The sequence below is a fragment of the Sarcophilus harrisii genome, chromosome 3 (genome assembly GCF_902635505.1).
Source record: "Sarcophilus harrisii chromosome 3, mSarHar1.11, whole genome shotgun sequence".
NCBI lineage: Eukaryota > Metazoa > Chordata > Mammalia > Dasyuromorphia > Dasyuridae > Sarcophilus > Sarcophilus harrisii.
The window spans coordinates 76058524-76073509 of NC_045428.1; the positions used below are offsets into that span (position 1 = coordinate 76058524).

The window sequence follows — 14986 nt, forward strand, 5'->3', positions numbered from 1 at the left end:
TTGGCAAAAACTATGAGCTTGGTGGTGGTAACTCAACTGCCATGTGTGTAGAGCGATAGGGATGGATTTGATGATGTCTCATTGAGTTCTTCCCATTCCCTGACTTTCGCCATGGTCTGGTGGAGGAAGGCCATGTTGTTTTCTTGGCCCTCTCACTGATAACCCCCTCACTGTCTGATGGGGATATTTCCCACTCTCACCAGCTGCAAGAGGGAAGAGCTAGAGGGAGGCACCAGGCTTCTTTGTTTACAGAAATGCTCTCACATAGCATGACGCTGCTGATAGGAAACAGTGCTTTGTTCCCATTAGCACTAATAGCCAGTGTTACTGTACCACTGACTCAGCAGGCTTGCATGAGTCCAAGAAGGCTGCTTCTGGCAGAGTGAATGCAAGAAGTGATCAGGGCATTGGGAGGAAAGGAGTGGATCATTGGAGTTCTCAGTCTAGCCCAGTATTAGGTAGAAATGCCAGCTGGTGTGTGTCCCTTTGGTGCTCCGTAAGATGGCTATTTGTTTTGGCAGCCATATGTCTTTAATAACTATGTGACTCCTTTTCCCCCTGCCCCATCTTTACCTCTTTCCAAAGGAAGAACAATGACAATTTCAGAGTTTGGCTGGTTTTCTGCTCTTGACCACTATCTATATATCTATATCTAAATAAATATAGATAAATATGTAAAATTTATTATATGTTTATATATAATTTATTATCTATTTCTGTTTATATATACATTATATTTATATATACATCATTATTATATAGTATATTATCTATAATACTGCATATATCATAATTATATTATCATTATTAACAAATAGCTTACACTCATATAGCATTTTTAAAGTTTACAAAGTGAGACTCAGAGAAAATCAGTGACTTATTCAAGCTCATATAGCTATTATAGATTGAAAGCAAGACTTTTTAGTCTTCCAACTCAGTCTTCTGGTAGCTGTATACATGTCTTATCCTCTTTGAATAATTGGATTTTATGTTTCTGGATTGCAGACTTACCTAATATCATGGGTTAGTCCTAATCAGCATTCAGCTTCTTTTTTTGGTCTGGGACTGTGATCTCATTTATGTTCAATAAGAAAGAATAGAGATAGAGACAGGGACTATCCATTTTATTAATCGAGTCCAGTAGATGCTAGTTAATAATGGTTAAGTATATTGATGCTCTATTGAATAGTAAGTTCAATGGATAGGAACCTAGCCTAACCTTTCTTGTATAGTGCATATTATTTGAACAATATGTAATAGTGATGAATAGCTCTGGCCAACAAATAAGATAAATTTCATTAAAGCTACTACCAATGCTTTAAACTTCTTTTTGTTTGGTTTTCATTGATTTTCTTTTTTCACAGAAACTTTTCATGACTTTAACACAAATACGGTTTTGTTCAGATATATCTTAATACACAGTTCTAGGCACATTCAATATATTCTTGTTGAATGAATGCCTAAAGATGCAAAGCAGACACATTTCTGAAAAGTCAACATTAAAGCAAACTTCTGTGGATTGATTTTTTTTCCCAATTGATTTCCATTGCACAGTTAAAGAAAAATTTTTGCCCATTGCTAGAACTATTGGATTATCTTCCAATCTTTTGTGGTCTTTTCCTGATAAGCCCTGATTTTGAGAATGATGTACTAAAGCCTCTTCTTTTATTCTACTGTTTCAGTTCTTACATGCCCCTTGGCCTCTCACCTTGCCTTCAGCTCCTCATTTCAGTTTCCAGGATGTTCATTTATTCAAAATTTTGTTCCTGGTATTCATCTATCTACCTAACACCATCTTCCTTCTACTTTTAACCTGAAAAATGATGTGACTTTTAGCATTTTTTTAAAGAATAGGACTGGGATGGGAAGAAGAAATTAACAATAGAACAAAAAGAGGAAGTAGGTGGGCTACAAATCAGTGCCTGACTACTGAATCTTGCCCTGTCATGACCATATCAGCAACAATATATGTAAAGACTTGGATCATAAAGGCCTACATATAGTGACATGATGGTTATTGTTCAGTCGTGTCCAATTCTTTATGACACTGTTTGGGATTTTCTTGGCAAAGCTACTAGAGCGGTTTGCCAGTTCCTTCTTCAGTCTGTCCCCATTTTGCAAATAAGGAATTGAGGTAAATGGGATTAAATGGTTTGCCTAGGGTCACTCAATTAGTGTAATGATGCCAGGCCCAGCAATCTATATCCACTGCACCACCTAGCTGGGCATAACATTTTATACTTTATATCTCACCATTTTATACTGTTTTTTAATGTACCCTAATTTTATGTTCATTTGTCTTTTTATGATTTTATTTATTTTTATTAAAGTTTTTTTTGTTTATAAAACATATGCATAGGTAAATTTTCAACATTGACCCTTGCAAAACTTTCTGTTCCAAATTTTTCTCTCCTTCCCCCTCCTTCCTCCCCTAGATAGCAGGTAGTCAAATACATGTTAAATATGTTAAACTATATGTTAAATACAATATATTTATACAGCATCTTGCTGCACAAGAAAAATCAGATCTAGAAAGAAAAAAAAAACCTGAGAAGGAAAACAAAATTATTATGCTCATTTGGAAAGAAATCTGCTGACTTCTAAGCAGATCAAATATCCTTTTCATTAACTCAAAGGAGATTGTCCAAATTCTTTTGTTTAATTGTTACTTCTGTTCTTCAAATCTGTTATTCTATCAATATTCTATCAGTTCCTTCTATTAATTCCTTCTCAGTTCCTTCTCAGCCCCTCCAGTCTTTAAGAGTTTACCAAGTCACAAACACTTCCTAGAGATGTAGGTTTTTGATTGACAGAAACAGTCCATAGACAAGACTTGGACTCAAAGTCCTTCCAGCACTAGTGCTGACTCTTTAATGACATAATAAGTCATTAGAAAGGACCTTAGTAAAGGATTTATTAAACTATTTAGAGATAGGTTTTAATCTATACTCAGTTTATGATGCCTTATAGTCAGTTTATTATGATTATGATTATTTGTCTGGTACATCGAGAAGAGTACTTGATTTGAGGTCAGAGATCTCAACTCTGCCATATTTATGTGACCTTAGATAAGTTTTATGATCTCTGTGTGGATTCAGATTCCTGGGCTTAAATGAGACCTGTAAGGTCCCTTTCAACTCAAAATCTAGGAACTGATGGTCATTCTTCTTTTGGTGGTTATTGTCAGCTTTGTTTCTATTTAGGAAAGGCATGTGTTGCTTGTCTAGGGTAGATGAGAGAGTTCTCTGACAGGTGACAGGAGACTGACTTTAAGAGATTCTGTATCATGATTTTGCACACTTTAATTTCATTGTAGTTCTGTAGAGGGAGATATACTTTTTTTTTCCTCACTTGCCCCCGCTTACATAATTAAAGAAAAAATCTCGTGCACTGACCTGTACTGACAAGTAGTTTTAGGAGTTAATGTAGCTATTAATCTCTATCTGCTCTCTATAGAATATAGTTCTACCTTAATTTATAGATTTTTATGGTTGTGTTCACAAGGAGAGAAAATGTGAAGAAATCGAGAGTATGCATAAATGGAGAGAGGACCCAGCTCAAAGAGAAAATATGCAATCTACTTGTTAACATATTTTTAAGTGCTTTTGATTATGGGGGCTTCTTCTTGGGGGAAAAGAAAAACATTAGGGAGCGTTCTCAGGAGAGCCATCAAGCTTCAGAAAAAAAGAGGCCAAATGGGAGAATAGGAAACTCCCCACACAGGCATTATGACAACTTCCATTCTATTAGCCTTAGTCTAGTAGAACTTTTCAGCCCATAATGATGAATTGCAGAAAAAGAGGCAAAAAAGAAAAAAAAAAAAAGAATTTAATGAGAGTGGTAAAAATCAGGGATATATTCTATGGCTTTTAGATACCAGTGGTGGATTCTGTGTTTATAGTGCGTTTAGTAGCCTGGCAGTGTTAGGTGGATGAATTATTTGGAAAAAAAAGAATATATTTAAAATATATTTTTAAAAATTGAACATATTCATTTTTCCTTAAATTTTTATTTTATTTTATGGAATAAAACAAGCATTTCCATGTTATGTTATGGAAATGCTTGTTTTACTCCATAAAGGAAAAAAAATGAATAAATGAAAATTAACACAAAAACAAAAATTTAATGCATTTGAAATATATTTTCAAAGTACAAAAATGGAGTTTTGATATGGTAGAAAGAGTATCTAAGTTTGTACCCTCTTTGAGGGTACTTACCACTTTGAGCAAGTCATATAAATGTTTGGAGCCATTTGTAAAAGCAGTTAAGAGAGTACATTGGAAATCAAATCCCTAGGCAAATGATTTAATCTCTCTCACCATCACCTGTCTAATGAGAGGTAATTAATAACACCAACCACATAAGAATATTATGAAAATCCAATGAGGTAATAATATATGCAAATGGGGTATTGTATATTGTATGTAATATTGGAATTATTGCTACTGACGATTCTTAGTGATCGCCGAGATTCTTTATGAGATTGAATCAGAGATCCTATGACCACAGTTCTATAAACTTGGGGTCTCACAGGTAAATTATAACTACTCTTAGATAAGAAGGATCCTTTTCTTCTCCACTTTCACACATTGTATTTTTTTTTTATTTCCCTAGGTGTTTTTCCAGGTCTGATCACCTTGCCCTCCATATGAAGAGACATATATAAATAACCTAATAACCAGAGGAGCTTCATGGCACCGGCTAATGTCTAAAGGAAGAATCTTTAGACAGGGGGCTGGAATTTGGTCGGAACTTGCTGCCTTGTGGAAGAGAGAGAGAGAGTTCTCACATATAAACCTCTGTGTACACACACACACACACACACACACACACACACACACACATACACACACACACACTCTGTCATGCACTCAACTGTACTCAAGATATCTACGTCTTTATGCCTTGCTCTAGCCAGATGGTAGAAGATGATGAAGAAACCGGGTGAACTCTCAGCAAGGCAGAAAGGCTGCCTACTTCAGCGCTATCACAATTGCATCCTGCTGTTGGCAATGGAATTCAAAGAAAATGGATGTGACTTCTCTGCAGGTGGACAGCAGCAGTAAGAGGGGCTTATTTAACTTGCTTCTCAATGCAACTTGATAGGAGAATACATCATCTTAAAGTTGCATACTTGTAGCACTAACTTGTCTTCTTTTTAAATGGTTGGGGGAAAAAAAAATGACCTAGAAAACCAAATCCCAGTTTGGTAGCCAAAATTAACCTCTCGGTTCATTTGTCCTTTGTGTCAGAAAAAAAAAAAAATCCCAATATTCAAAACATCAGACTTCCTCACAGACTTTTTGATCTGTTTTGGTTCTTCATAGGACTGAGCTATTGAGATCTTTTCAAGTCCGTACCAATGGCCTTAACGGCAGTAGACTGTGGAATGACACCTTACACTTTCTGGCCTGCGTTCGTGTAGACTTCGTGAAGGAGGAATTTTGTTTTCTTACTTTTTGCACACCATATGCACTAGGGATTCTGGAAACTTCTAGCATGACTACAAAGTGGCCAAGAGAATAAAACCCTTGAAAAAAAAATCACAGTGTATACCTTTGGCCTCACCTTATTGCCATAGCTAGATTTTTTCTTTTTAATCTCTCTGATTTTGCTAATGAAAACTTGAAAAGCTTATTTGGAAGCTTAAATGTTTTATCTTTTCTCCATGGACTAAAACCTCTAGGACTATCTCGTCACCTGGATCCCCGAATCCCGGAGTGGCCAATCAGATGCGACATCACACTTCTTATATCCTCCTTGGGGGCGTTGCTGGCCTCAGCCCATGGTGATCAACCAATTGTGTTGTGTGTTATTATTGCAACCCTACTAACCAGTTACAGCATAGATGTCTCTACCCTCAGTGGGCATCTGTGTCTTTAACCTAACTTTGGGTTATGACCTGATTAAAAAAAAAAAAAAAAAAAAGCCAAAAATATCCCTCCGTCCAGGAGTGGAGGGAAAAATGAGGATGCCTCCCAAGTCCAGAGTCTTCACACAGCATCAGTCAATCCTTCTTTCTCATTTCCACTGAGCTCACATTATTCTGCTTGCTTAAAAGGGGAAAAAAAATACACTTTAAGAGTCCATTGTGGGAATGAAGGGCTGGCATTTATGCAAAGTGTTGGGGTTTTTCTGTCTAAGGGAGAGAAGTATTGTTCATTTAAGGCAGCGGGCCCATCATGACCTGGGACTTAGAGCATCCAGGACTAGCAGAGGCCCTCCAGTTATTCTCCAAGCTAAATCCTGCCCATTGCTAAATTTGACCTTTGGAGCTCAAAGGAGATTTAGATTCCTCACTTTTTCATCACACACGTACAAATTGATATCGATATACCTGTATCTCTAGCTAGTTGGCACTGGCCTCAACTCCAAAGACTGCCTTTAGGGCCATTAAATGGCCTATGCAAGCAGGTGGGGTGGTCACTAGGACAGGTTGTATATTTTGTATATTCTTGGACCATCCCTTCAAGACACATCTAGAAAACAAAAATGTCATTTGGTCCACCAATGGTTGCTGTTCCTTCATACCAGCCGGCTACCCTCCTGCCCTCCTTTTGACTGTTTTGACTCATTGACTGTTAAAATGTCACCCCAGACATATTTGGGATGCAAAACTGAACTCTCTTTAAAATAATAATTAATAATAATAATAATAATTAAACATAAACACCATGAGTAGTCATCAAGATCTTTGGCACCTGATTTTCCTCAGCTTTCTGTAACTTTTGATTTCATTGAGATGTTGAAATTCCTCCACTGTGAGTAAATGAGCCTCTTTAGCCAAATGCTGTGGGCTTGCCATTTGGACGTTTGGGGGGTAGGGGGAGGGATTTTGAGGTCTGGCCCATAGAATTTCTTTTAAGATGTGGACCAAAACAAGTAAAAACTCTACGATAGAAAAAAAAAAAAAAAAAAACAACCAACACACACACACAGAAATTCTACCCATCTGCTGGAGGCAATGATATAAACATTAGTCGGAGGGTATTTTTTAAGAAAAAAAATTAATTTTATTCCAAAGATGTAAAACTTAACACGTTAGAAACAATTCCTGGAGCACTGCTTGCTGACAATCTTGTAGTTCTCTACTTCTACATTTGAATACTTTTTTGGCCATTCCATCCGGAGTTCCATGGGATTGCATTTGAATGTGTGGAGTATCCTTTCCGGGTGATAGCTGGGAGTGTGAGTGTACTTGAACCTCAGCTGTATTCCTCTGCAGCGCATCCAGCCAGTGCGTTACATGAAAATGTAGACACCCTAGAATCTCATTTCTGTTTGCGGCCTTCAGCATGAGTGCATGGACACCTCACATCACTCGCGGTAATAGGCCTTGCTTGGGCTGCCAACATCATAAGGGTCCTCTCCTGAGCAATAGCTGCTCTTGCCTCTCGAAATGCTACTATTATTAAGGGTCTACAAGGCAACTTAAATTTTAAACTGACAATTCAATGCAAGGCTCTTAAAAAAAAATAACACCCATAACATTTTTTTTTTTTTATAAAGAGTAATCATTAATTATTTACTTCCTTTTATCATTTGTGGTCTTGTCAGGTTCTCATTTAAATGTGGCAGAACAAGGGCCCTTTGGTACTCATAGAATGTCTGAAATGTTTTGGTAATTCTTCTATCTTTCCTTGTACCAGTGAGACTCTTAATTAATTTGTTCTTGACCTCTCCCAGAGCTGGACTCATTGATATTTGGTGGTGGCACTCTCTTACTCCTGATTCATTTGTTGGAACATTAGAATTGCTGAAGAACTTGATAGTTGCGATGTAATGTTATTTTAAAGCTATATTTCTTTAAGCTGAAGTCTCAGCTGTGAATTTCAACCAGCCCCAATTGGCACCGGGAACTAAATGCTATTGTTTGGGAGAAACAACTTGAGACAAAATATCTGCTGAAAAGGCCTTTTTTACCAGCTGGTAAGAAGGTACAAGGATGATTTTTAAGGGCCTACTTAAGGAACCAATCTCAGTGGGTACATATATACATATATGTAGATCTGGGGCATATATATGCCTATGTATATGTGTGTATATATGTGTATACACACATATTTAAATGAGAGAGAAGGAAATTAAATAAGATTGGGTATTCAGAGCAGTATTTTCTGAGTTGTTCCTATTGGAACAACAATTTCTTCTCATTCTTCACTTAAATTAGTATCTTCTAACATGTTGGGAAATCCCAACCATGTAAGGAGAGTGCCAGCATGTTATTTCATGTAAGAGACCTTTCAAACGCACTTTGCTCTTGGCCCACAATTAACTTTGCAGAATGGAAAATATTGCTGATTCTTTTTCTCTTCTACTTAGGTGTCTTTTCCCCCTGCCACCTGAATATAAGTCAAAGACAAGGTACCCCTAAATCATAATGCAGCTCATGGCTACCAGCCTCTCAGTCATTGTGTACAAATCCCACAGAACCTCCTGTCCTTTGAATGACTAATTGGCACGGCCCATTGGCCGGCTAGTGAAGGGTATTATGTCCACAAAAATAGATGTCTGAACTCCATGTCAAAGTAGCATCTTACAAAATATTCCCAGGCTCAGAATGGATCTCATAAACCAATTATTTCCCCCCCCCCCCTTTTTTATGTCCCTGTGTGCTTTCCCCAGCAAAGATCATAGCAAATCTTCCTGATTTCGGCACTCCATCCTGATTCTACTGGAGACTGCCCCCTTACTTTCACCCTCATCTTTCACTCCCTCTCTGCCATCTTTTCCTGCCTTTTTTTGGATGGCTTGATTCTGAGGAGATACAAGGAAACTCATATGCATGTTTAATTGCACTGATTTCTCTTTTAAAAATTCTCTACAAGCCTAAAAGGCAAATGAGATTTTAAAAGAAGGATTTCACTTTGGCTCAACTTCCAGGAAAGCCATGTGGAGTTTTTGCACTGAAGGGGGGAAATAAATTGGACCTTCAGATGTGTATATTCAATATAATAAGGACATCAATATTGCTATGCCATTGCAAAAGCTAAGCTAAACGGAAGGATATTAATTCCTTGCCATTAACAAGACATTTAAACAAGAGAACTACCTTTAATGGCTCAAATATATTTTTGAAAAATTTTCCCCTCTGTGAAAGTCATTCCTTAAAAATTCATGATATGGGTAATATTTACTATTTCCATTTCCCACTATTTGCCCTTTGGGAGGAAGGAGAAGAAGGAAGGAAAAATGTATAGGAATACAAACTATTTAATTATACCACCAGGAAAATCAGATGCTTTTTTTTTTTTAATCTCTGTTCTGTGACAGCCAGTTTTTCTGGCTGTTATCCTGCCCCCAGATCTTTGTCAAAATAAAATAAGATTTCAGAAATTAGAACCTGATTGAAATGCACCAGTTGAAATTTTCCAGCTTGCATTTCCCAGAAGTAACTGACTGTCATTTAGAGAGGGCAGGAGAACAAGTTCTGGGAGGTTGTGATTCACCTGTATAGATATGGTGGGGTACCTTATTTTGAACTTTTAAAATATCTGGGAATAGAGACTAGACTAACCTCTTGGATCCTTTATCCAAGAGTCTTCAGGATCCCTGGAGATGAGAAAGCAACAAAAAGTGTCAGAGCAAACAACAACATCAAAAAAAAAAAAAAAAAAAAAAAAAAACCTGCTTGTAAATACCATGTGGCTAACAGCTTAAAACTCCAGGGTTTTCTCTTGCTTTTTAAATATTCTCTCTCAACTCTCCCTTTGCTGGATCTCCTGGAAGATCACAGAAAAGCTATCATTGACTGTAGTCATCCTTCAAATCCCAACACTGCTATCTAAATGTAGTCCAGGGGAAGCAGGTGACCACAAACAGATGAATCACCTAAAATCCTCAATCTCCAACTATCCTAAGCTAGAGACTTTGGTATTTTCAATTTTTTTTTTTTTTGTCCCTATTCCTCTCCTCCCCAAACAGGTCTTCTTAGTGACTGTGAGGGAAGGTGGATGCATTCTTCATTGGGGTTGTTTTCACAATTTTTTTTCAACTGTAAGCTTGGAAATCTTCAATTTATTTCACTCCAGCTTTTGTATACTGCCATAAAAATGAGCCCCACATCAAAATTCTGAGGGTGGTATTCACACATGTATGTGTGTGCAGTACTTTCACCGAAAGAAATCAGTTGGGCTGCGAATATTATAAGTGGAATAGCCACCAGTGCCTATTATCTTCTTTGGAGGGAAAGCATGCTTACAGTTGCCAGTATATTAAAATTAGTAAACGCTGGGAGGAGAACACAATGAGGGGACATTTTAACTGTGATGCCTTTGGGCTGGAGGTAGAATAATTGCAATCACATAGACCCAGGAAGGCTTTCTGGATTATGGGCTGGTCCTTGACTTGGATTTATTTATTTTTTCTAGCATGCATTTGCTCTCTGAATACAGGCTCAAACTAGAATTTTGGGGGTTTTGTTTTGTTTTGTTTTGTTTTTTCTTTAAGTCTGCATTTGTATTTCATGACCAAGAAGGGGTCAAAACAAAACAACCACTTATTATCATCCAGATCTCCCCTAACAAGACTTAAGGCAAAATAAATGTTTAGTGGTTTTCCTAGCCCTTCCCTCTTCACCATCAAAATTACCCCAAAGTTACTTTCTCACTCCCATAATCCTCCACGCACAAACTTATTTGCTTTTAAATTGTATCTGATCCCCCCTCCCCTTTTTTTTAAGATACTGCTTGAAGGAATTTGTTTTTTGCACTATATCATTTCTTTTGCCAGATGTCTAACAAGTGTATTTGGAGAGACCCACCCCTCAACCCCACAGTCACATTCTCTCAGGCCTTCTCTGGTATTTATAATATATCACAGAAGTACCTAGTCTTATAGCCCTCAGTTCTGCCTTTTTTTGACATTTTATTTTTTTTAAGCTTTTTATATATATATATATATATAAATATATTACTTTGTCAAGTTTTTTTGCTGTACAAAAGTCTTAAGATTTAAAAATATTATTTGTATTATATGATGGTGGTATGTTAATGTTACAAAATTATTAATGAAGAAAAAATTTATTTTTGTTACTGGTCTGTTTCATAATTCTTTTTTAAATTGGTATATTGTAAGATATCTATGCAAAAAATGTTATGTGACGCATTTTTATTTAAGAATGTAATATGTGTAATAAACAGTAGAATGTGTTTGGCCTGGGAATGGCTCAGCGTATCCTCCTTCTCATTTTATTAGAAGAAAAACAATCATAGAAGCACAAGGGAGATATTATATACTTCATGCTATAGCTTTTTCTCCAGGACAGAAAGGGACCAGAAGAGGTTACATTAGGTCTTTTTACTTTGAGAATTAAAAAAAAAAATCAGTTCCAATGAGATTATTCAAAACTCAGATAAGGAGGGTGGGAGAAAGCTCCTGCCTGTGAGGGAAGGAAGAATGAGTAGAGGTTTTGAAAGACAGTATTTTAGACTGATTCAGATTATGGAAAGCTATTTATTTGAGGGGACAGCTGAGACTTGCTTGAAGCAATTTCTTTTAGGGACAGGAGGTAGGAGGCTATTCACTCTGGAGGTAATTAAAGGAGGCAGACTAAATGGAAGGGAATAAGTGATACTATTTAAGAGGAAGGGAGATTTAGAAAAGGTAGCTTGATTAGGTAGGGAAAAGGAGTTTATAGAAGTTATGCTTATTGTGAAGGGAAATGGAGGGGAGCTGTCAGAGGTGGCAACCTCTTAAAGATTTATTATGGTAAAACAGGGATACAAAAGTAGGCATCAACTTCAGAAATAAGGGGAGGAGAAAACAATGAGTAGGTGTTAGAAATGAAAGACTATAGACTAGGGAAAGAGAGCCCTGAAATAAATTGGAGGATTATCCTGTTACTCCAGTGTCTTCAGAGGAGGGTTAAATTAAGAACTATGCAATATATAGTTTTATTCTCTGCACTTTTTCCATAATACTTGCTTCTCCAAAGCAGGTAGAATCTACTTCCGCTTAAATCTGAAATGAATTGTTTGCCATAAGGGAGGCAACATGACCAAATCATTACCTGCTGGGCTCATAAGGAAGAATTAAATCAGAAGCAGATGACTGAAGGCAATGAATGAAGCCTTGGACTTTGATTCACAATTTAGGGATTATCTTGAAAGAAGGGAAAGTTGAATAGGATTGCATGAAAAGCTATAATTACAGGGGTGGTGTCAAAAGCTACACCCCTTTCTCAGGCAAGGAAACATGGTAGAGAAATAGTTATAGAAGAGAAATCCCAAAATTGTGTACTTATCGAATAGACAAAGCCAAATTTGGGAAGAGGTTGTTTCTAGAAAAGTTAATTTCCCCTGAAATATCTCCTGAAGGTAATGAAACATGTGAGTTGAAAGTATTACAGGTTAAGAAATGACTGAACTACGTGTGGGAAAGCTTGACTAACTAGGAGTTAGAAGCATGGGATTTGTGCTTTGCTGTTCCTAATTGTAAGACACTGGATAAGTCATTTAACTTTTCTGATAAATAGAAATACTCTTTTGCCTAGAATTGGATAAAATGAAATAATCCTTTAAAGGTAGTCCAATAGAATGGAAGAAAGCTAGATTTGATGTTAAAGTAAAAGTGTTTATATGTGTGTATGTGTGTGTAAATATATATATATTTATATATATATATATGTTTTTTAAAAGCTTCAAATTACTGAAATTTTGTTTTTTTAAGATCAAAACTTCTTTGTTATTTCCCTAAAGTTTGCCTGTCTTACTGATGTAAGAATATGAACATAATTGACTAATTTTTCTGTGACTTAAGGTCATCATTATAAAGATCACTTGTTAAACTACATTGTAATATAGTGAGGACCTTAGGGATTATTGAAGGGTGTGGAGCTGTTTTTGCCAGCACTAAATGACCCTACATTGCCTGGATCTCTACTATTTTCCTCATTGTCAGCTATAACTTCTTAGTGCGTCAGCTCCAAACAGCTCTCATCCCTTACTATTTAACAAAGGGCATTTATGAAGGGATAACCCATTTGTTGAGTCAGCAAATTCAATTTTATACTACCTTCTAAGCTAATTGACCCAATCGGAAGGCGGACTCCCATTTCCCTGAAGGAAATGAAGCAGGAAAATGATTCTCAAAGTTTTTGGTCTCAAGACCCTTTTAAACAAAAATTATTGAAGGCACTTCCCCCAAAAAGCTTTTGTTCATGTGAGTTATATCTATTAATATTTACCATACTAGAAATTAAAACATGTTAATGTTATGGTGAAAAAAGTTTTGACTTCTGAGGGACTCTTGGGGTCTCCAGACCTTACTTAGAGAACTATTATTATAATAATAAAAAGAAGCATTGATTTGCAAGTCAAAGGACTTCAGTTTGAATCTCAGTTCTAGTTCTATGTGATCTGAAAATTGTGTGACCTTGGGCAAGCCCTATCTCCCCTGCCACAGTTTCCTTATCTTCAAATGGAAGGGTTGGGCAAGATAATATCTAAGTTTCTTTCCAGCTCTAAATCTCATTATCCATTATATAAAGAAGAGAAACTGAGCCAAACACTGATTTTAGGGAATATCAAGGTATGGGGAAGAGGAGAAGGGTGTAAAGAAGTGAGAGAAGTGGAGAAAGAGTGAGACAAATTAGGAAGGAAAAGAAGAGTTTAAGATTTCTGAAACTGAGAGGGAAAATCAAATAAAGGTGGGTGTGTAGGGAGAGAAGAGGTAAACCAAAAAATTTATCAATGTGGAGAAAGGTCAAAGAGGATAATAAGAGTAAAAATGTCATTGAATTTGGTGGTTAGGATTTATCTGGTGACTTTGAGAAAGTATTTTTATAGAAAGATGTTGGAAGATGCTAGATTGCAAGGATATGTGGAAAGGGGAGATAGGAAGTTTGAGTATATAATAACTAATATAGCATTTTAAGATTTCAATGTGCTTCACATATGTTTATTTCATTTGATTTTAACAATCATCTGAATGGTTATGTTATGATTGTAGCCATTTTATAGATGAGAATACTGAAGTTGAAGAGGTTAGGCACTTGCCTTGTATGGGATCATACGCCTAGTAAATGTCTAACAAAATTTGATTTCAGATTTTCCTAAAGATGGAAAAGAACAAGCACTTATTAAGTGCTTACTATGGGTCAGAAATTATTCTGAGCACTTAGATGGTCCTTGCAACAAACATGTGAATATTGTATCATCCCTATTTTATGGTTTAGAAAATGGAAGCAGGCAGTTAAAGTGATTTCTCCAGGATCATAGACCTAATAAGTTACTACAACTGGATTTGAACTCAGATCTTCTTGACACCAAGCTTAAGGTTCTATCCATTGCTTCTGCAACCATTTTGAACAAATTTAATTGTGATGAGGAGAATGGAGAAAGATGGGACAGTAATTAGTTGGTGTTGACTGGTCAAAGAAATATTTTTAAAAGACCTGAAAAGACCTACTTTATAGGAGGCAACTGGAAAGGTACTAGTAGACAGAAAGGGATTTGAGTATACCCAAAAAGGAGCTGACTGTCACAACAAGGTCCCCTCTCCAGGATGAATGAGATGAATTGAGTCTGTAGTAGAGGAATTATTTATAGTGAGATGAAGAAATGCCTCTTTTATAACATGAAGACGTAGTAGCTGATGATACTAAGAAACTTGGAGGAATGGAGGAGGGCAGCTGAAGGAAATAAGGTCGGATGACCTCAATCTTCTCAGTGCAGATGGAGGTAAAGTGCTTTGCTAAGAATAGGAAAGGAATTCTAAATTTTTTTATTTAAAATTTTATATGAAATTGTGATGGTTCAGAGTACAATTGGGGAAAAGAAAAAGTGAAAATTGATCAGAAAAGGTGTCAAATGGATAGAGTTCAAATGATGTTGAGGTACAAGGACCTGGTTGAGGTTATGAATTATAACCTCAGCTTTTCCCAGAGTTTTTAAACAAATAGAAAAAAGAAAAAAAGACCAATTTGAACATAATCTATTTTCCTGCCAGAGGTACTCATGAGTAAGGAAATGACCATAAGGAAGGT

The 14986-nt window shown here is 36.5% G+C and overlaps 1 protein-coding gene across 4 annotated transcripts in view; it reads left to right on the forward strand.

Moving 5' to 3' along the window:
- Nucleotides 1-9217, forward strand: part of KLF7 (Kruppel like factor 7) — a 98630-nt gene extending 89413 nt beyond the window's left edge. For all 4 annotated transcript variants that reach the window (XM_031958204.1, XM_031958205.1, XM_031958207.1 and 1 more), the window contains exon 4: nt 4615-9217. In XM_031958204.1, coding sequence (XP_031814064.1) covers nt 4615-4666 — 52 coding nt within the window. In that variant the 3' untranslated portion in view covers nt 4667-9217. The remainder of the gene's footprint in view (nt 1-4614) is intronic.
- The last annotated feature ends 5769 nt before the right edge of the window (nt 9218-14986 follow it).